The sequence below is a fragment of the Ascaphus truei genome, chromosome 6 (genome assembly GCF_040206685.1).
Source record: "Ascaphus truei isolate aAscTru1 chromosome 6, aAscTru1.hap1, whole genome shotgun sequence".
Classification (NCBI taxonomy): Eukaryota; Metazoa; Chordata; class Amphibia; order Anura; family Ascaphidae; genus Ascaphus; species Ascaphus truei.
In genome coordinates this window covers 104,089,125-104,112,819 of record NC_134488.1, presented here as the reverse complement: position 1 = coordinate 104,112,819, position 23,695 = coordinate 104,089,125, and the positions used below count along the sequence as shown (strand labels likewise).

Below are 23,695 nucleotides of genomic sequence, written 5' to 3'. Positions count from 1 at the left end.
CCCCTCACATTATGCATATTTGAATTATATTTGTACAGTCACTTTTGCCATTTCTACTATTTTGAGTAGCAGTACATTGTACTTTATATGCGACTAAATTCCAGTAAAATCTTTTCTTGACATTTCGGTTCTTTTCATTATTTCTTTTGAGTGCTGGGTCCCCTATCTTTGTGCTATATATTGTTTCTTAGGAAGGCATAGGTTCCCTCCAGGTTCCGGTGCAACACAGTCATATTTTATTTGGATTATACTCCTAGAGTGCTGGTTACTCTGTATACAATCTTTCACATCATATTCAAAATGGTTTATTTAAAGCAGTAATTTCCAACCCGTTCCGCAGGGACATGTTTTAGGAAGGACCATCTAATCACATTGTTAGATATAAGATGAGTGCGCTGAGGAATGTATTGATTTTTCCTGCTTTGTTGTACGTTGTGATACTTGTTGGACAATACAAATCAGAGTTCTCCCTAGATTAAATTATACTGTACAGAGATTTTTTGAAACCTATAATTACATGTAGGGAGAATTCTAATGTTGATCCACTTATAGGTACCACAGCATACAAGGATTCTACATTTCTACAGGACCAATTGGAACTACATTGATTATTCCTAAAATCTGGCCTGGCTGTGGGGTCCTAAGGAGAAGTTTGGGAAATACACTGACCCAACCTGTTTAGTTTGGAGTTTTAGGTCATTTTCCCATACAAATTGTTGCACTTACACTGCTGGCATTTTATAAATTCATCTAAATAAATGACTAAATAAATACGTATTTTAACAATTGATTGCACACTCTTCAGTGCAGGAATTCAACACTATATAAAGTAAATGATTACTAACGTACTTAAACACAAGGCGTATCTAAATTGACATCTTGAGTCCCGGTAAAGCTGATATACTTAAAGCTCAGACAGGCTGCTACACTACTGCGCGTCCGCTTTTGCGAGCCTCTGGCTGCAGTCCCAGTCATGTCTGTGACACGCGCGCCCGGCGGGGGTGCAGCGCGTGCACAGCGCTAACCGCGATCTGCGGTCTGAGGGGAGAGAGGGAGCTTGCAACGGTTGGGGGCGTGCCCATTACGTCACGCGGCTGGTTCGCCCTCATTGGGTGAACCGCCGGTGGGGGTGTGGCCACGCCTCCGTCGCAAGTTTTAAACTCAATTTCATTGAGTTTAAAAAAACTTTAGTACGGCGTGGCTGCACCTTCAGCGTGGAGGTGCGTACTGGGCCCTTCCCCATTGAGGGGTGGTGCTTACACGCACAGCGCACGCCGTGCGCTGTGGCAGTGACTTGGACCGCAGCCTCTCTCTGCTGGGCGATGTGTGCTCATCCCCAGCAGACAGAATGACGCGATTGGAGGCGGGATTTTAATAAAAAAAACAAAGTGTGTGTGTTTGTGATTGGCTGGCGAAGTACACGTGACGCGGCTGCCGCTTGAAATCACAACTTCAGTTGTCTCCTTCAAGTGCAGCCGCGTCAATGCTGTAATTCGCCACCAGGTGTTGTTTCCAGTTTGAAAACTCCCATAGAACACAGTGAAAGAGTGGCGAATGTGCGTGCGCACGTTGCGTACAGTAGCAGCCTGTCTGAACGGGGCCTTAGGGTTTAATATCTCCTCATCTATTCGATAAGTGCAAGTTTCACCAGCAGTGTGATAGCAATGAAAGAGTTAACAATCACACACCGCTGCCAGGGCAGAAAGAGGCTTCAATACCTTTAATATGAGCGACCGGCCTCTGACCAATCAGAGGTGCAGGATCATCCAATCACAGCTTGGCACACGGGGTGGGGTTAATGACATCACGAGGAAGCGATTGGAAGCAGCCCAGCACTACACAGGGGAGGGACACTTCCCATTTCCTGGTTAGCACCGAGCCTCTGATGAATGATCCTCATTAGGCAATTACAGCCTGCAGCTGGTTTGCTCTGTAAGTAGCAATCATCAGGTAAGCAGTGGTGGGAAGCTGCCTCAACATTAGCATATATAGCCATTAGGACGCCCTTGTATACACTCAGCACTTTGTTGCATGTAGCCGTGCAGGACACACTAGTAACACTTGTCGCAAATGAAACGTTGAGATTGGGGGCAGGCGTACTTATTGCATTGTACATTTGTTATTGCTCATTATGTGTCCGGTCTGTCTGCAGCTTGACACAAAGCCACCATTTCAATTAACATGAATCAACTGTAAAGGAGAGAGAACCCCAATATTGTAGCACTCTCTCACTAATCTTGAACGATAAATGTAGAATTTAAAACATTTTATTTGAGACAACTGATAAAATAAAGGGCTTTAAAAACAAACAATGCAGAGGCACATTGGAAAACCACTCGGAATATAATAACCCCAGGTGAGGAATAATTCCTGTATACAGTGTTATGTAATAAAGCACTGTGCCTTGGTGTATGATACTTGTACCTTACAATTCCTTGGTAGTTGGTTTATTGTATCATACACAAAGGCACAGTGCTTTATTACATAACACTGTATCCAGGAATTATTCCTTACCTGGGGTTATTATACTCCTAGTTGTTTTCCAATGCGCCCCTGCATTGTTTGTTTTTAAAGCCCTTTATTTGATCAGTTGTCTCAAATACAATATTTTACATTTTACATTTATCATCCAAGATTAGTAAGAGAGTGCTACAATATTGGGGTTCTTTCTCCTTCACAGTTGTTATAGCCTTCTTGCCCCATAAGCACCCTAACATTCCCATCACTATAGAATATACTAAGCTGTAGCGGGGGTTTCTCCCTAGTTTGTGTCAAAGACATTAATGATTTGGTATCAATGTTTTATGGCTGCAAAACTAGGACAATCGCTCCAGATTTCTCAGGAAACATTCCCAGTGTTTCCTATCACATTTTTGGGGGGTGTTGTAGTTACGTTTGGCAGCAGGCAGACTGCTACACAGATCCTTTTTATTACAGGGAAACAAATAATCTGTATTATTTACAGTTGGAGCAAATAAAAATACCACTTAGGAGCCACATTCACATGTCTCAGACAGGTCCAGCAAGAAATAGGGGGATTCGGCTGTTGTTCATCAGAAGTGAGAAGAGGGTAACATTTCATATTGTGCGTTCTTCATCAAAGTCTCCCTCTCCAGCAAATCTGATGCAAAATTAGCAGCATTTACAAAATAAATATATAAATGCACCATTACTTTAAAAAAAATTGTAAATGCTGAACCCCTATTCTGCAAAGGTTGTCTGGTCAGACGGTGTTGCTGGCACCTTTTGGAAGTGAAGGGGTTAATAAATCTATCTGTCAATAAAAAGTTGTTTTTGAACCACTTGAGCAGCAGTGAGATTTAAATAAATAATCTTAAAACAGAATATAGACCCACTATTTTTATGCAAAGAAACATCACATGCCATATACAGTAATTTCAATGTACATCATTTTATTAACAAGGCCAATTGTTATTAGGACTAAAATGGTGGAAATTACCCTTTATGGTTTCAGTGACTTCCACGTCCGATATTTCCGTGTTGTCTTATTCTTTAATAACATATTTTGTGGTTGAAACCCCTCCCCCAGCGGAGATTAGATATGGTAGTGAGCAATATCATAGTACGGAGGTTATTTTACCGTTATTAACTTCTGCTGTAAATTATGCAGGAGCCTTTTCCCTTTAATTTATCTACCACTCTTGGTAATATAGTCAAGAATTCAACATGTGCTATATGCTTTTGGTTCTAACATGTCTTCTTTTTCCTGATACCCTATGTACAGCATCTCTCTCATTTTGCCAGTGGAGTGAGCATGTCCTCTGATGAGCTGACCTATCTCGGCGTCCTGCTGACTTCAGTACCTGTTGGATTTCTCTTCAAGAATGGAAGTGAGTGTGGCAGCATGAGCTCTGGTGAAGTGTCAGGATTTGAAATGTAATGACCTAGGGTTGCTATAAGAATATATAGAGTTCCCTATCTATTAGGAATATTATAGGGTTGCAGAGCTTTCCATATGGTCCTTTGTATGGAATTAAATAGACCAAGCACTGTATTTTGTTTGTGAAACCCTTTTAACACTAACAAATAGTGCTGAAAGTTTGGCAATGGAAACTTGTCAGTTTGTTAAAAAGGTATCACAAAGAGGCATGTTGATAGAATTCCCCCCATATGCTTGATTGGACTAAGGCAGTCATTACATTTCCATGTTTTATATGATCATCTATATATTATGACAGTGTAAGCTCTGCAGAGTAATCATTTATTAGATTTAGGAATACATGTCTGAGTACTGACTTCCTTGCTGCTTACTCTCAGAGACCATAACACATATCACATATCAACAGAACTGATTTATTCATTTAGACTTTTTAGAAAAGAGTTTGTCGTAGAAGCAGTGGTTGGAGTGTGATGTTACTGGGAAGATGGATAACTGTTTTTTACACACAAAGATCACCAACTATTGAAATACACACGTGTTAGCACTATTACAGCTGGACCAATACAGCTACCACAATCTAATGCAGGACGCCTGTATAATAAAAAGAGCTTGGGAATAATGCAGATGGTATCAGTCTTCAACAGAGCTACTTACTCAGTCTCTAGCTAAAATAACCAGGTATGGTTCATTGCTGCTTTTATCTCTTGCTTGAAGAGTTAATTAGGTAATACTCACTATAGAACTGGGTATCGATATCTCGTGATTAATGGACCAGTTGCGGTTGATGAAGGATAGAAACACACTGACTGAGGCAAAAGAAAATAGATCTTAACCCAACATAGAAATCATCAAAAAAGGCTCAAAATAGAAACCATGGCTGGATTTCTACCATCTTGTTGGGAAGAGCAATAGAGCCTATAATCGCCCACACTCACCTGAATATGTACAGCTATTATAAATCTGAACGTGTTTGCCATAAATCTGATTCATTCTTGTTTCATATTCCAAAAACTTTATTTCTAAAATAATTTGAGAATGTATGATCAATTTGGAGACTAATGTAAGTCTACACACTTAATATAATGATACAGTAAATAACACTTATGAGCACATTCATTTGTCTCAGACAGGTGCCCAATCCTACCTTACCCTATAATCACACAGCATACAGTACTTCACCGCAGCCAGGGATTCTGGGTAATGGCATGCAAATGAGCACTCCTAGTGCGTGACTTTTGGCTTCTTATCCACTTTAATGTGAATAAGCAACAAGCCTGCTGTTTCACACTGAATGTAATGATTGTGGGTTGTGTTGCAAGAATATTTGGTTAGGTAATACACTTTCTCCAACAGACACAACTCCTATTGCATACACTATTTCAACTAGAATAATTGCTCGGTGTCTACACTCAAAATGTTTATCAGTTTTTGTTTGGAAATACCACATTCTACTTTCAAGTAATGTTCTTTATAATATAAATATGTTGCATTTTGAGTATATTCTTATTTCTTCCTCCACGATTTTTATTTGGAAGTGGTACTGGTAAAATCCGATCTGATATACTACGCCATCCCCTTGCGTTCTCGGGAAAATCGCTTTACCTGCTTGTATTTCGCCGGTAAGGAAAGTTTGTCAGTTCATGACATTGGAATAGTGCTTCTTCAGTTCTATGTTCAAAGCTACATACATGACGCTATATAAAATGCAATATTATTGCAGTGCCACCTCAGTAGAGACACAACGTGCCACTTTCATGCTTGTTTGTTTCCTTTGTGAACTCATTTTGCTATATGAAGCTGTTAAAGCCTCTGTTACCTCGCCTGTCCCCCCGAGCTGAACCGCGGCAATCTCAGCTCCGGGGACCCCCAGGTTCTTGAGATACTTGCAGGTGAAGAAAGCATCGGCACTTCCTGGTAATTAAATCCCCTGCATCACGTGGGCCAATAGAAAGGCACAACGGGTCTGTTTAATGCAGGATATTTAAACCTTTATTTTGCTTCCTGTGGAGGGGACAGGAACGCGTTACTGTCAGCGCTAAGCATCTCGGGAAACCATGTTTCGTCTCCGAGGTTCCCATGCTTCCAAACCTGGTTCCAACATCAAGAAGAAGCCGTGTAAGGGGTACTTCTGCTTTTGGTTCTCAGTTATGTATTCCAAACACAGTTTTATGTGATTATTAGAGCAGGGATCTCAAACTCAGACCTCAAGGGACACCAACAGGCCAGGTTTTATGGATATCCCTACTGCAGCACAGGTGGCTCAAGTAGTGGCCCAGATTGAGCCTCTTGTGCTGAAGCAGGGATATCCATAAAAGCTGTCCAGTTGGTGGCCCTTGAGGTCTGAGTTTGAGACCCCTCTATTAGAGTATTCGGTGTAGTGATTTTAGGTTAAGCAGTAATGTTTTCACCCAATCTCTCTCACCTCAAGCACAATGCACTATGTTTATGGGAGGAAGAGCAGACATTCATTCCTTCTTTCCTTTTCCCTTCTCAGGCCCACAAGTGAAGCAGTGGGGGGCAGCGGCTGTCGGAGTGCTGCTCATACTGCTCACCTGTCACATTCACATCCTACATTCTGCTGTGACCATCTTAGGGACATGGCTTATATTGAAGATTTCCCCCAGGTACAGAGTCTTCAAAGTGAATCCTGCGCGCTCCAACCCATTCACTTTGCAGCCCAATCAACGAGGCAAACCCTACTAGCACCATAATGAACTAGAGCCAACCTTCCTGGTAATTAATACTTACAGGTGTCAGAAAAGGCCTCAGTCACCCAGATGTCACCCCTTCAATACGTCGTCGGCAAAATGCCAATGACATATTTCAAGCAGAAATTCCACCCCCCCCCCCCTTTTTTTTCTTTTCTTATATGTATGTGACGATAGGAATAAGATGAATGAAACCGCAATCACCAAAATAATGGGAAAAACAGGCAGGTGCTCTGGAGGATAATACAATTGTTTTATCGGTGTTGATCAAAGAAAGATCAAAAAGATACCTCCTACTGTTAGCACTCTATGCCATATATCAATAAATGGACCTAATAGCCCGACAGTAAATTACTGCAAGTCAGGTCTAGTGACCCAGAATCACTGGAGAAACCAGAAAATAATAACATTTTATTAATTCTAAATTGAACTTAAAAACACATATACATTATTAAAAAATCCCCATAGTAGTGTGGCAGAAAGAGCAGTTCATCCAGGTAAATATATCTAGATAGATAGTATCCAAAAAATATTCAATATAAACATCCAAAGTATTTATATCAATTGTTGCTCAGGCTAGCAAAAAGTCTGAAACAAGTATGGCTTGCAAATATCAATGAACTCTATCAAATATATGTCATCGTCAGAGACAGACATAAAATATGTCCAAATGATCACATGCCTCAGGGATATCACTCCAGAGACACTGATGTATCTTTTTACAGGTAGGAAATCAGCTGGTGTATATCTCTTTAAGGGTGATCAAATTGGTAGTGAATACATCAAAATTCCACACAAGTTTAATATAGTGGACACAGGATTATAGTCCCGTGTCGTATGTGAAAACTTGGTTAATCACAAAAAAAAATAATATATGTCTCTGAAAAATATGTTAACCCTCGATGGGTATAATATCTATTGCAGGGCGGCAAAGTTTGCTAGTACTTATACCAGTATGTTTCATACTGGTGTGTCAGTATCATACCGTGGTATCCCTTCAAAGAATAATCCCGCAGGTTCATTAGGGTAAACATATAACACACAGTACTATAGGATACTTAATATTATTCAAAGTGAATTATAGTATAATCACAGAGACAATCTATCCATTACAGAAAGAGACCTCGGCGGGTCATACAAACTGAAAGGAGCTGCTGCAAATACAAGCCTGTCTGCTGCCTGAGCGGTATGGATGTCGCCACTTCGAGTGACGTCACAGATGTGACGTCCTACGTTCCCGACGCACGTTTCACGTGTTCACCACCATTTCCTCCCCCTGAAGAAGCGTGGTGAACCCGTGAAACGTGCGCCAGGAACGTAGGACGTCACTCGAAGTGGCGACATCCATACCGCTCAGGCAGCAGACAGGCTTGTATTTGCAGTATCCTATAGTACTGTGTGTTATATGTTTACCCTAATGAACCTGCGGGATTATTCTTTGAAGGGATACCACGGTATGATACTGACACACCAGTATGAAACATACTGGTATAAGTACTAGCAAACTTTGTCGCCCTGCAATAGATATTATACCCATCGAGGGTTAACATATTTTTCAGAGACATATATTTATTTTTTTGTGTGATTAACCAAGTTTTCACATACGACACGGGACTATAATCCTGTGTCCACTATATTAAACTTGTGTGGAATTTTGATGTATTCACTACCAATTTGATCACCCTTAAAGAGACCACCAGCTGATTTCCTACCTGTAAAAAGATACATCAGTGTCTCTGGGGTGATATCCCTGAGGCATGTGATCATTTGGACATATTTTATGTCTGTCTCTGACGATGACATATATTTGATAGAGTTCATTGATATTTGCAAGCCATACTTGTTTCAGACTTTTTGCTAGCCTGAGCAACAATTGATATAAATACTTTGGATGTTTATATTGAGTATTTTTTGGATACTATCTATCTAGATATATTTACCTGGACGAACTGCTCTTTCTGCCACACTACTATGGGGATTTTTTAATAATGTATATGCGTTTTTAACTTCAATTTAGAATTAATAAAATGTTATTATTTTCTGGTTTCTCTGGTGATTCTGGGTCACTAGACCTGACTTGCAGTAATTTACTGTCGGGCTATTAGGTCCATTTATTGATATATGGCATAGAGTGCTAACAGTAGGAGGTATCTTTTTGATCTTTCTTTGATCAACACCGATAAATGTATGTGACAATGTATAATTCTACATTCCTACCTAAGCTGGAAATAATTTGGTGTTCCTGTTTTTAAATCTGTAAAAGTCCTGACTGTGTGCCTAAAGAAATGGCCGCCTTCTAAGTTTGTGCTGCAGTCTGTGAAATGCTGCAGCTGATATGTAATATTATATTACTAAGTCTAACACATTATTGTTGCAGCTTTCAGAGCAATAATCTGTTTGCTGTTTGGAACACAGAAAAATATCTGTTTGTGATACTTTGTTGCCAAAGGGAAGAGCTTAAAAAAAAGGTGTGTGTCAGAGCCTCTTTCAAAAGAGCAAGTAGATGTGATTTTCTAAATGGTTGCTGTAGCAACCAAAGGATGAACAGTACATAAACAAAATCATTAAAAATGGCATTCAGAGTAAAAAATGCACATAGTATTAGCTAATACTGCGGGGCGCGCCCCCCAGGGGGGGCGGGAGAATTTGTAGGGGGGCGTGGGCAGTTACAGAGGCCCCGCGCTCTTCCCCACGGCATTTAAATTAAATGCCGGGGGAGGCGTGAGGCCTCTGTAACTCACCTGCTGCCAGCTGGGTCTTCGGCAACGCATCGCCATGGCAACGCGGGGTCAAATGACGTCACGCATCGCCATGGCAATGCGTGTGAACTGCCACGGTGGGATTAAGTGACGTCACATGACCCACGACGTCATTTGACATCGAGCCATCGGGAGAGGGGGGGCGCGAATGCTGCGGCTCAAAAAGTTTGTGCCCGCTGATCTAATACTACAGAACTGATTTATTTAAAAAACATAGGATTTTTCATGTTTTTTTCTGCTTTATGGGGTGACATCTGGGTGATTTAGAGGCCTTTTCCGACACTTCTAAGTAATTTTAACGTTAACTACCAGAAGTAAATAGTTGGCCATAGGCTAGCTTTATCTATTTAAAAATTGTGACAATTTTATTTTTTCACTAGTCACATTTTTAAAACTGGCATTTAAAATAACAGGCTATATTTGTTGAGGGACGCTAGTTATTTGGGATTTCACCTTTTCTGTTTACATAGTGCACCGACCTTCATAATGCTGCTGTTTCAATCCCCCCGGGTTCTTTGTTAGATCTAGGTTATTTTCTCTGTAAAATAAATGTTTAAAGCAGCAGTTCTGCTATGCCTCCCCCTCCAGGGGAAACAGAATGACGGGCCAACAGGAGGTGATAGGATTACACAACAGTTGAAGTGTTCATCATATGGGAGGAGTGGCTCAGTGAAAAGACACTGACTGGCACTGAGTTCAATTCCCGGTGTCGGCTCCTTGTGTCATTGGGCAAGTCACTTTATCTCCTTGTGCCTCAGGCACCCAAAAAACATAGATTGTATACTCCATGGGGCAGGGACCTGTGCCTGCAAAATATCTCTGTAAAGCGGTACGTAAAACTAGCAGCGCTATACAAGAACATGCTATTATTATTATTATCATATGTTTCCCCGTCTGTCTCTCCTCCACTTACCATTAGATCCTGCCACTTCATGGCACTGGGCTGGACCTTCACATACCTGTTCTTCTTCCGGACAGTGACCTATTTTGGACTTCCAGCACCCACCCCATTCACTAATGCAGTGCAGCTGCTGTTAACACTGAAGGTGAGTTCTAGTTCATTTCTGCAAAGGTATGTGGCTGCCTTTTTGGAATGAGTTGCTGACACATAGCTGAGACCCTCCTTCATGATTCACTTCAACTAGAGATGTCCGATCACTCCGCGTCATTACAGGCCTAGAAAATGTTCTCGTGAAACATAGAAAAGCAAATTACTCTGCAAAACTATTGATCATTTAAAAAAAACATAGTAATGTAAATGTTACTAAAATCAATACGCAGACATAAAATAACGCATTATTTTCTTTATAATCATCTAGAATATATACCATGTATTTCTATTAAATAAATAATACATAATAAAAATATAAATAATAAGTGGATAAATATGGAAGGGCAAAACAATACATGAATAGCATTTTTAACATGTTTATTATTAGGTGTCTTTGCACTGTGTGCTACTTTGCATGTTATTTCCCAGAATCCCTTGCTGCAGGGGAAGCAGTGTATGCTGGAAGATAATGGTGAGAAGCAGGGCGAACCTGCTGGGTGACGTCACGGCCGCGCCCACGTTACGCCCCCCCTGTCTTTCCCCCTGCAGCTCTCTGCAGACCGGGAGACTCGGCTGCACGCGCCGCCTGCCTTGCCGACGCGCGTGCAGCGCAGGCAGCGGGACCGCAGCCTGAGACGTGACTGTGCTCACCAGTGCTATTTTTATTAGGTGTCTTTTTGATATGTATTTTTGGTGTTTTTAATTGAGAAGATTCACTTTTATTCAGACCATGAAAGGGAATAAACAATAAAAAGTAACCTGAAACTATTGGAATGAGATCCAGGTAAGGAGCCAAAGTCTGCTCTGTCAAACAAGGTAATTTGAGCAATCAGTCACTACTAAGATCCATGCAGGAAATCTGCCAGTAACGAGGACACTAGGACCTTAAGGGCACTAGTGGCATCTGTAACTTGATCCACACTGACATACATGCTTTGCCTAAATGCTGCACTGTATTGTAGATGTGAACTCTGCTTAGCACATTCTAATTAACAAAACATTCTGAAGTCCTATTGACTTGACGTCATTCATAAAGCCTTAGGTCGCCTTAACCATTCATTCTCTGATAGCCACAACTTTACTTAATGGAGTCAGCAAACAACTATTCAAATTCACGTGTTTTTACTTGCAAATGTATTTATGCAGAGCACACTTTTTAGACCATTGACTGGACCTGAAACAATTGATATGACCAAAAAAATCCCTGTCTCCTCGTGTCCGATTACTTCCATCCAGCCGACTCCCACATGTCTTTGTTGTATATTCCAGCTTGTGAGTCTGGCAAACGAGGTGCAAGAATTTTGTCGGGTTAAAAAACAGGAAGTTTCCTCATTTTCAAAGCCTTCGGTGATTGGTGTGATTCCCAACATCCCCAGCCTGGCGGAGATTTTCTTCTACAGCTATTGCTACATTGGTTCGATGACAGGTACATGGGGAGACGTTCTTTGGTTTTGGTATATACCAGGAGTGGCCAACTCCTGTCCACAAGGCCCAGCAACAGGTCAGGTTTTCAGAATATCCCCAGGTATTCAGCACAGGTGACTCGGTCAACGACTTGTGCAGAAGCCGGGATATCCGGAAAAGCTGACCTGTTGGTGGCCCTTGAGGACTGGAGTTGGCCAGTCCTGGTATATAAGGTAATGAAAAACCTGTCACATGAATACATATTCGTATGACATACACATTCTGTAATACAGATATTATTGCCATTAAGCTACTCCTTCATCCCACAGAAGTTTCTGTTTCCGAAATGTACAAACGATATAACTACTTTTAATTATTTGTAACTCATTTCATAGAAACTCCTTGTTTCCCCCCCCCCCCCATCTCTATAAATAATGCTGCTATCTGCATCTCTGTCCATGAGTAGGTTGCACGTCATTCCATGACACACAGGCTCAATGCAGGAGGATGAATTCTTAGGGAATATCCACATTATACAAGCTAAAATTTGACAAACTTGTGTCCCTGCTGTGAATACTCTCTTTGTTCAGGAAGATTGAGGCGCCATTCATAAGATTGAAGCGTGCATCTTCCTAAGCACTGGAAGACGGCGTCACACCATATTAAATAGCGATCTGTTGTCCTTCTACTTATGCCCAAAATATGAATTTCTGCAGATTACGTATTTTATTTCTTATACCAATTAATCTTGTTTATCCTTGCTCTGGGTGCCAAGTCAGCAGAGAGCAGAGGAGTTTAATTTAACCCAACTGAGGTATGAATAGCTGTGCCATAGAATGTAGCCTTACTGCAAATGTTGGGGTGCCTTGTCATAACCGTGAATGTTCCTCTGATTTTCTAGGTCCCTTTTATCGCTATAAAACATACTACGACTGGCTACACCAATTGGACTCTCTGTCCATCCCGAGCTGGAAGCCGCTGGTATCCCGGCTGAAGCCAGCTCCCATTTTTGGCCTCCTGTTCTACACCATTTCACTCTACTTCCCACTGGAATATGTTAAAACAGATGAGTTCTATGAATGTGCTTTCCTGTATCGACTCTTTTACATGGTCCCCGTCTTCTTCGTTTTCCGCATGCGCTTCTACATAGCCTGGATATTTTCTGAGTGTGGCTGCATTGCAGCTGCTTTTGGGGCTTATCCCGTTGCAGCCAAATCCCGTTCTGGAGGAGGGCCAACTGTGGAATATGCTCCCTTAGAAAGGTAGGGTTGGCAGCTGTAAAGTGCAATCCTAATGTTACTTCTTAAACACATACTTCTCTTCTTTGCTCAGGTGTTCTTTGTAATGAGTTATACAGGAGTACAGAAATAATTTGACAGGAGTCAGACATTTATGCTAATCTTCATAGTTGGAGAATCGTTATCTACAAGGGAAAGTAGCAGTTCATATTTATAGGAAAAATGCCAGTGAAACTGAACATGTTATAGTGTGTGGGACCCCAAAACCATCTTTAAAAGTTGGATCCCTCCTATCATGAGAATATCATGTGTTTTCCTTTTTATTATGAATGGATGGAGAGAACTAGAGGCTTGTGTACCAAATCATCATTTTATAATGCTCAATTCATTTGCCAGGCTGTATTTTCTGGGTGCAAGAGAGTATCTAAATGATTTGGTAGCTGCCGGTACAAAGCACATCAACTTTCCAAATCTATAAATGTTTGTCTCGCTCTCTTCAGTTTTACTCTCCTATTCTATGTTTGCGGTCCTTATTTATCACAATGTTTTTCTCAGAAGCTCATTTTCTCAGTTGTTTTTATTTTATTCACACAAATTGCACTTTTCTCTGTGTGATCTGTAGTTCTGCAGAGGTCTCATTCTGAACGTTTTTTGTGCTGATCTTTTAGAAGCGCTGATGGTACAAAAGTGGCTCTGGAGTACGATTATGAGACCGTGAAGAACATTGATTGCTATGGGACAGACTTCTGCGTGAAAGTGAAGGATGGAATGCGCTATTGGAACATGAGTGTGCAGTGGTGGCTGGCACAATACATCTATAAAAATTCCCCAGTCAAGTCGTTTGTGTTTGGGTAAGCTTGATGCTCACAATGTTTTTTGAAAAAGTGCCATAAGGATAACTAGATGCGTGTGTGTGTTTACAGAGCATCTTAATGTCCAAACATCCTTACTGGGTTTGTGCTAGTTACAGTAAATTGACATTTCTCTTTTGTGCCCCTGGCAGGAATGCCTGGACCATGCTGATCAGTGCTTACTGGCATGGAATTCACCCTGGCTACTACCTGAGTTTCCTGACTATCCCGCTATGCCTGGCATCGGAGGGGGCAATGGAGACTGGCCTGAGACGTCACCTTTCTGACTCAGGGAAGCTGGTGTTTGACTGGGTGCATTGGTTCCTCAAAATGAGAGCCTATGACTACATGTGCATGGGTTTTGTGCTGCTGACCTTCTCAGACACCGTACGCTACTGGCGCTCCATCTACTTCTTTGTCCATGTGGTGGCTGTGGTCCTCTTTCTCGCAGGCAGGATGCTTGCAATGAAGACCTCACGCAGTTCCAGAAGCAGCAGGGAGGAGAGGGTCGATATTAAACAGGATAATCAGCTGTAGGAGTCAAAGGCAGTCAGATCAAGTATGACCTTTGCCTAGATGCCTCTACCAGCCTTAGCTTCCCTATGTTTGTGCTAAACTGGATAATATGATTTGGACAAAACACTCCCCAAGTTCTCTGCTTCAGAAAAACAGACTATGAAAGACGTATTTTACTTTGTATACTGGGAATGGGCCGGTCCATGTCCAACAGTATTGCGTTACCTTTCCTTTCCGTGCCCTCTTTCCTTTTTGTCTCATTAAGTTTGTATATCTCTGGGGGAAAAAATGGCATAACGGTTAAGGTGCTGGGCTTGAATACATAAGCCTTTTTAGTTCAGTTTCAGCCTCAACCATATGCACTTTCTGTGTGTTATCTTGGACCAATCACTTTATCTCCTGGTGCCTCTGTTAAGTCACATGTCATTTGGCTATGGTCTTCACTGCTTTCTTCCCAGTCTCCTTTAGAGACTGTCCTGCAGAGCAGAGTTCCAGAAGGTTGCTGCTAGGATTCCACCCCGGGTACGGCCCCAGAAAGTGCTTTGTAATCAAAGCGCAGAATTATGATCAGTTAACAACGATCACATAACTACCAATAGAATAACGAAATCTTTATCACCGTTGGTTTTCATATTGATATAATAGACACCAAGTAGGCTGTAGTATGCAATTATGTTTCACATTCAAAGTTCATTAGCCTGTCATTATGTAGGTAGAAGCTCAATAACAAGTTTGTGTGTAGTGTCTTCTCACTCTTAGGCCCCTGTTTAATATGCTGTTAAGTGGTTTTCCCATTCAAATTAATGAAGCTTAAATTAGACTTTGTAGCCTTCCTTTTATTCTCTTCCTGTGAGCTCCTCATTTATATCTACACCGCGTACAGAAAACTGTGATCAGCTGTTGTCCAGGCAGAAGAGAGGGATGAATAGTGCTCTATCTGGAGAGATGTGTGAATGCAATTACTATACAGGACTAGATAACGCTGATATCATGAAATTATTGCATATGGATGCCTTTTTTTATATTAAAAAAAAAACAAGGAAAAAACAACAAATAAACAATGTATTTTGACTTGTCTTCTAAAAATTGGGCAGTGTTTATGCTTTAAATGGAAATTGTTTTGCACATTTCAGTTTGCAGTTCAAAATAATATATCTATAGGTATGTGAAAATGCAACAATGCATATGAAACCACAATATAAGGAAGCGCAGTAGCCAACGGAGCAAGTTACATGTGTACAAACCCTATTCACTACCATATGCTAAACGCGTTCAAGGAGCAAAAGCAGGCCAAAATCTGGGTTGTTCCAAGCATCAGCTAGATCCGATGGGCTCGAGCTCAAAGTGGAATCGAGGTAAACCTTGCGTTCCTCTTCCAATTAGCTGGAAGGATATTGGAAAGAGGGCAGGGGCCGACTAAGCTACCCTGGAAGGCTGGGGAAAGAAGGGAGGAGTTTGGCTGCTGACTGAGCTAAATGGGAGGGAAAGGAACACAGTAGGTGGTAATTTACATATATATATATGCCTAAGGATGTCTGCACATCCATCCGTGATAGGTTGCACGGCCTGTCACTCACCCAGGGACAGCCAGTGAGGCTGCACATCCCTCCCTATCTGTGATAGGCCTGTCACTCACCCAGGGACAGCCAATCAGACTGCATCCTGTGTAATGAAACTACACATTGGCTGTGTAACATCTTAAGTGTCACATACGTAATGACTGGAGTTTAAATTGGACATGAAGAATACAAGAAATGGACTGCACTTCATCATCAACCCTGCAACTGTGAGAACTTGACTTTCTAAATTCTATACTATGTTATAAAGTTTGTCACATTTGAGGAGACACAGAGGTTCCCTCCAACAAGAAGCTGCATTTGATAACCAACCAAGAGTTATTTTAAATTTTCCTGGACTAGAAGCTTTAAATGTATACCAGACTTTTTCTATCTGCACTTTTAATACCACTGAAGCGAATTCCATATACAGTATTTGTATTATTTGTTTTATACACACATATGCACACACACACCTCCCCATATGCACTTACAAGTACTGCGGTTGCAAGCTTCTTTTTTCCCATCTTGCACCAGCACATTTTCTGATTTCATGCTCCCATCTAACTTTTGGTTGTCGTTTTGGTCTTTTGATATCCCATGGAATCCAGTCGAGTACCATCTTTGTACAACAATGGTCATTCTTTCAGTTTGTCCAGCCCACTGCTATTTTAACAATTTTGTCTCCACTAGATAACGTCACACTCTACGTATCACATGACTGTACACTTCTTGCAAGTGCCTCAGTCTTACCTCTTGCACTGTGCAGTCTTTCTATATGGTTCTCCCAGTACTCCATTAGGACAAAGGAGTAACCTTTAATTGCTGAGGGCGTTGTTTGTTCGCAATAGCACCCTGTACCCAAACGGTGTATAGAATAGGTGCTACCATCACTCATAGGTTTTAGAGATTATTTTCACCCCCCATTTTCTTAGTGAAGTTTTAACTATCATCTTTACTCAATAACCCCCTTAGTATATTATAAGTTCTTAAACATTCCTATACATTATCATTCCGTATTCAATTTTATTTCACACAGTGTCCTTACAAATGAATGTATGATATTGTTTTGTGTCCAATTGTATGAATACTAAACTTGCTGTAAAAATCAGTTATGTCCATGACAAATCTTTATGTATAAATGCAACACTTAGTCCTGTATCCACAAATGGGTGCTAACTTGTGCCCCCCTCCCCCGCCCACTCATCCCCACAGTGCACTATAAATTAGCACTCACCCCCAAAACAGTCACACTATGCCACAATTACTCTGCCACCACCAGGAGTCATTTAAGGACTTAAACCTAATGAGTCCTAGGTCCCCCTTTCTAACAGTAAAAAAAATATAAAAATGAAACCCAAAACTAAATTTAGTAAAACGTGTCAGAAACTGAGGGCAATCCCTTCAGAGGTAATAGGTTCAATTAGAGCTCAAAGACATTACTTATTACATTTCAGATTTAATATAACAAAAGGCCCACAGTGCTTGTTACAGAAAAAAGGATTACAAGTTAACATACAGTAAATATGGTCAAACAGTTATAAAATAAGGACGAGTGAAAACAAAAATCCTAAACATTACCAGCAAAAGTCTTGTACTAGGTCCCTCATGGGGTTATGAGGTAGAAGATATGAGATCCTCCGAGATAGATCTGTCTTGGGTGGTTCAAAATCCTATGCTAATACCCCACAATTCTTTTACTTGTGAGAGACTCCAGATAACTTGACAGGCCTGTAGGGGTGTGTCCGGTCACCCGTGTGTCTCTTTTCCTTGACCAGAGACACTTTAACGACGATATCTGGGCAAAGGGAATGATTGAATTTCGTATTTAATCAGATAGTTTGTAAGACTCCATAACTCTCTCCCTGTAATCGCCAGAATAATTGTGTTAATGTATTTAGAAGAGCGTCTTTAAAACTGTGAGAGTGAACTCAATTTGTCTGCTCCTTATCACCTCGGTATTATATAATGTTTCATTATGACAACCAAATGCATTTGCAGTGCACGGACTTTATATGGCATCACTAATTGCTGTGAAGAACACGAATGATTTGAATTAATGTTATCTGCAATGATAAAGAATATAGTGTCCTGTAGATGGCCCTCGGGGCCTGGTATCCGTGAGATTGTATAGCTTGCTATCCAACCCAGATAAGCATCCAACCCCAATGGCAGACTTGGGCACATGCAACTCATCACACTGAGAATCAGTGGCATTTAATATAAACACAGAGTTGGTTGCTGACCAAAGAAAATGCATTTCCATAATTGTTTGATTACCTCTTAAACTGAGGAACTGTAGCATCTATGATACTGACCCACAGTAACCGAGGGCAGCAGAATAAACTGTTCATTTACTGCACACAAACATCATGACACCCTCTATATAACTTTTGCATCTCCTATATACTGCTAAGGGTGACTGCATATTTAAAAGTGGTGTCACTATGTCAGGCCAAAAATGTATTGCACAGGCATACCCCGCATTAACGTACGCAATGGGAACGGAGCATGTATGTAAAGCGAAAATGTACTTAAAGTGAAGCAATACCTTTTTTCCACTTATCGATGCATGTACTGTACTGCAATCGTCATATACGTGCATAACTGATGTAAATAACGCATTTGTAACACGCTCTATAGTCTCCCCGCTTTCGCACAGCTTCGGTACAGGTAGGGAGCTGGTATTACTGTTCAGGACGTGCTGAAAGGCGCATGCGCGAGATGCCGTTTGCCTATTGGGCGATATGTCCTTACTCGCGAGTGTACTTAAAGTGAGTGTCCTTAAACCGGGGTATGCCTGTATGTCTTTATTTATATATTGCCAAAAGTGTATTCAGCGCTTCACAAAGAATACAGTACGGGGAATTATAATAATACAATAAGCGCAGTAAAATCAGACAATAGGAAAGGAAATCCCTGCCCCGAAGAGCTTACAATCTAAGTGGTATGATGGGAGACTTACAGAAACAGCAGGCGAGGGAATAATTGCTATAGGTGGCAGTGCTTGCCCAGAATGGGTGGTAGGAGTGACTGTGGGTGTGGGACAATAGTCATGAGTGCAGGCTATTGGGATGCTTAATTTGTGGGGCGAGTTTTAAGGTTAGTCTATTAAATCAGAAGGTTAACACCATTTACAGGGGAAAAGATGGCAGGGAGGTGTGTATGTCTGGGTTCAGGCATAGGGGAGATCCCCAGCAGCAGGAAGGAGTAGATAGAGAGTGTGAATAGAGGAATTGTGGGGGGGGGGGGGGGGGGTTGTTATTGAGGGGTAAAGCAGTTATTGGGGGAGGGAGGTGTATAAATAATGGTGCAGTGGGAGTGTTCTCTTCCTTTACAAACTACCTTACTTTGCTTGTTTGGATCCTAGTCACATACTTTAAAGCAAAAGTACTCAGAAGTTTTTATTTTACTCAACATAACTTATTTTGTCGCCAAAAATAGGAGTGTGCGCGGCCAGAGTCCAATTGTTGTCGTTTTCTACATGAAAATCCTGTGCGGGGGTGTATTGGACTTTAAGTGGCTGCAGGGAAAGTTTACAATCTCAACTATTATATAATATGTCACATTTGGTGTTTTTATTTAACCACAGGTTCTATTTATTTTCTCAACACAAAACATATTGGTTCAGCACCCAAAAGTAAATCAAAGAAAATGAAAGAGGAAGCCTGACGAAGGCCAGGGAGCCTTGAAACGTTGCTCTATTGTGCACCCACAACAGTGCGTGTCTGCTAACTTTTCTTCTCCCTGTGTGTCCTGAATTTTCTGTATTGCTGCTTTTTTTTTTATACACTAAAGAAGAATCTTGGTGAGACCAAAAGCAAAACACAAGTCCTTCATTTTTGAGTGTTGATCCAGTTCAGTTTTTGTATAGCTGTATGCATCCAGCAATATAGGTGCAGGATCATAGAACCTCAAACTGAATTATAATAGACAAGGTGAGTGCTAGTTCATTCTATTTTTTTATTACTATTTATTTTCTCTACTTAGGCCCTGTTTCTTTACTATAGCCTATTTTGTCAACAAAGGTGAAAGATTGGTGCGCAAACTCCACTTTAAATTAGAAGATAGTGACTACCAACCCCAGTGACAAGTGACAAAATGGAGCAGCATCAGACGATTTGAGACGCTGAAAGACCAACACCTTATTTCCACGGTTCCTGCTGACGGCGACAATTCCGGAAGTGACATCATCCCTCCGGTGCGGAGGAAGGAGCGAGGCTGGTGTACATCTCCCATGTCATATACTACAGGAGGTGCAGAAACTCCCCCCCCCCCCCCCCGAAGAGCAGCACCCACCAGAGAGCTTTGGGTTTATCTGAAAATCGGAACCATTTCATTCATCTCAGAGAAGATTTCACCACCTGATTATTCAAGGGGACTATACTTTATTATAGGCTGTTAGACTCAGCTGATTATACTTGTGTTTTATTTCACTGTATTTTGTATATGTTTGGATAATAGTTATCCCTTAATTTTTGTATTCGTTTTTTATTTTCATTGCACTTAGACCATCTTTAGTAGCGCACTATTTTCATTCCTTTAAACATAATCTACCATGCTGATCTTGGACCCAGGGTGGTCTCAAGGCTGAGACATCGCACCCTTTGTGAGTGTTGTGTCGTTTTCTTTTTGTGCTTTGAGTAAAATGCATATCTGTTCTGTCTCATTTCTTTAAGCAGAGGATTTGCTGTTTGACTCTCGACCTGCATTTATACCAGGGATCAATATCGCCAGACAGAAACACAAGAGTTTATAACATTAGTTTATTGGAAAAAGTATCCACAACTGACATATAAACAACACACATACCCAACTGGGGAAACCCTCCACGCCTAGTTGCAGGGACCTCCTTGCAGAGATTTCCCCTGTCCTATCTTCCTTGCAATGTCCTCAGGACTCCAGGCCTGACACCAGCACAGGTGTGGACACTGCAGCTTCTCTCTGACCACAGCAACCGTCTGCAACTCTTCTGGCTCTGAACTGAACCTAAAGCTGATCTGACTAGGGGTCTCCCTTTCCACATGTTTATACCCTTAACCCGCCAGGTTGCAACTGCCCAGGCCTTGACTGGTGGGTAGGAATGCAACATTACAAAAAGCAACATAAAGCAGTAACATGGAAAGGTTGCAGGCAAGCTTGGCAACTTTCCAACTGCAAACCAATTAACCCCTGGTCCCTGAAGTGCTGGAACCAGGCAAAGACAATACATTATATAAAACACATAATATAATACACTGCATTATTGACAGGTAGGTGTAATGGCTGGATTAACCTTGATTAACAGCATATTTACCCCTACATTCACATTACCCATATACCTACCCCAGCGGTGCGCAAACTGGGGGGGGCGCGAGACTTTTCTGGGGGGTCGCGGCGTTTGCAGAGGTCCCGCGCTGAGAGCACAAGGCCCCTGTAAACTTACTCATCTGGCTCCAGTCACGCATCTCTATGACAACGCGGCGTCAAATGACGCCTGTTGCCATGGAGACGTGACGTCAAGTGACGTGACGTCACATGACCCCGCAGCGTCATTTGACGCAAGATTAGAGGGAGGAGGGGGCGCGACGGAGGAGCAGGCAGGGGGGCGCAGGCGCGGGGAGTTTGCGCACCGCTGACCTACATCATTGGTGATTCTGCCACTCTTTGGAAAAGGGAGGTTTTTAACCTCATAGCGCCTGCATTAACTTCACACCATGTGAGTGGGAGAAAGTGGGATTTTTTTCCCTCCGTGGTTGTTTTTAGCACTGGCTGTGTTGCAGTATATTTTGCCTCCTTTTCTTTTGCATATACCTGGGAGTATTTGCGCTTCGCTCTGTATCCTGTGTCCTGTGTCTATAACTTATTTTGTGTCTAGTTGTAGCCGCTCCCAGCTTCAAATTGCAAAGCTTGTAACCAAGCTCCCAATGATAAGACCCAAAAGGTCAAAACAGCTGTCTGTGAGTAGGTTTACTGGCTATTCACCACTTTAAACCCAGGCTATTCTGAAAAGCTGTGTAATGCTGTAGGTATAAGTGTATAGGGAACCATGTTGAAATGGACAAGAAGCAAAAAGTGACACTGTGCTCATTTGCATGTTATTACCCAGAACCCCTGGCTGCAGTGGCAGCATTGTATACTGAGTAATTATGGGGAAAGGCAGGTCTGTGGACCTGTCTGAGAAATGTGAATATACTCAAAAGTGGTATTTTTATTTTTAATTTAGACATTGTAATGAGGGGAAAAAAATCACCATTGTAGTTCCCCTCTCCCCCCCCCCCCTCCCAAAAAAAGTAATCAGGCCTATTGCACTATTTAGATGCGAACATGAGTTCCTATATAACCCATAACAAAAGCAAAATAAAAAATATCACTGACTATGTAATAACGCTGATTTATGAAGAAGTTTGTAATAGAAAATCAAAGTGGAAACCTTTTTAAAGAGTTCCCACAAAATATATATTTTTTATCATATTTCTATAAAATAGGAAACTATAGGTGTACAGTAGGGCCCCGCATTTCGGCGCCCCGCTTCCGCTCATACGGCGGTACCGAGAAGAGGGCCGCCATGTCTGCGCTGCGCAGAACGGGGGCTGACGAGGTTGCGCGTGCGCAGAACGGAGGTCGCACATGTGCAGAACGGAGGTCGCGCATGCGCAGAAGGGGGGATTGCAAGTCTGCGCATGCGCAGTCGCCGAAAATCGCCGGTTCCGCTTTCCGGAGATTTCCGCTTTGCGGCGGGGCCATAGAACGGATCCCGCCATATTAGTGGGGCCCGCCTGTATTACACAATGATGTCATAAGGGGGCAAAAAAATAAACGTTAAAACAACTTGTACACACAATGTATTACGCCACTTTCTAAGTATCTATCGCCACTATGTCTCGTGTCCCATCCTCTGTATATTCTTGTGTCTAACGTTGTAGCTCCACACCCACTTCAGATTCTTGTCTGGCTTCTTTGTTTGCATGTCTCCATGGATTTCTGTTACGGTGACTCTATGATTCTGCTCTGGGAGTGTTAGTTCGGTGCAGGGTTTCACTCATCATAGAACAGTAACACTTCTCCTTCTCTATGTGTCACGATTCATGTAAACCCCAGCAGCAAATCATTAACCAGCTTCATACCAACAAAGTCTGATAAAGTTTCCCTAGGCAGGATTTCGCTTCCTCCTTGGGTACTTCCTTGAAGTTTGCTGGGCATTGAAATCGTTTGACGCAGTGTTACTAAACCTCGACATTAAGTGGTGAAATCTCCCTCTTAGGATGCATCGTGTTGAAGACGGCATAGGTGATCCCGATATGCATCCACTCGGAACAGGTATGGAACTTTTTCATTAACAATGCAAAGAGATGGTGCGAACGGGATAGGCCACTGTGCAAATTCCAGACTCCTTGGGGCTGACGTCTCAAAGTCCCCCGGCTGCAAAAACCCCCCAAAAAACAGCAGATTTATCAAAGAATAAAATCCCATGGGAAACAACCCCCCCCTACGTATTGTATTACAGTAGCGACAGGTGAATCTCAAATGTAAATGCCTCCAGTCCTATTGCATCCCCAATCTCCTCTACTCACTGACAAAAGGTGTGTGGTTGTTTTGAACATTGTACTGATACTGATCCACTCTCCCTATATATCAGTGGCTGACTTTTCAGCTGAAAAAAAAATCATTTTTCTGCTCAGTGAGTAAATACACTGACTGGCACTGAGAGTTTGAAGCAGGGTAACCTGGT

The 23,695-nt window shown here is 41.8% G+C and overlaps 2 protein-coding genes across 3 annotated transcripts in view; both read left to right on the top strand.

Moving 5' to 3' along the window:
- Window positions 1-1,800: 1,800 nt before the first annotated feature.
- Window positions 1,801-17,095, top strand: MBOAT7 (membrane bound acylglycerophosphatidylinositol O-acyltransferase MBOAT7). 2 transcript variants are annotated; one of them, XM_075605504.1, is made up of 8 exons: window positions 1,801-1,932; window positions 3,746-3,851; window positions 6,396-6,525; window positions 10,288-10,414; window positions 11,689-11,845; window positions 12,725-13,085; window positions 13,730-13,912; window positions 14,065-17,095. In XM_075605504.1, the coding sequence occupies exons 2-8, from the start codon at window positions 3,776-3,778 to the stop codon at window positions 14,447-14,449; spliced, it is 1,419 nt and encodes a 472-aa protein (XP_075461619.1). In that variant the 5' UTR covers window positions 1,801-1,932; window positions 3,746-3,775; the 3' UTR covers window positions 14,450-17,095. The 2 variants fall into 2 exon arrangements, with proteins under 2 accessions (XP_075461619.1, XP_075461620.1); XM_075605505.1 differs by having other exon boundaries at window positions 1,813-1,950.
- A 5,889-nt stretch (window positions 17,096-22,984) lies between these two features.
- Window positions 22,985-23,695, top strand: part of TMC4 (transmembrane channel like 4) — a 28,154-nt gene continuing 27,443 nt past the window's right edge. The window contains exon 1 of the mRNA XM_075605501.1: window positions 22,985-23,283. Coding sequence (XP_075461616.1) covers window positions 23,229-23,283 — 55 coding nt within the window. The 5' untranslated portion in view covers window positions 22,985-23,228. The remainder of the gene's footprint in view (window positions 23,284-23,695) is intronic.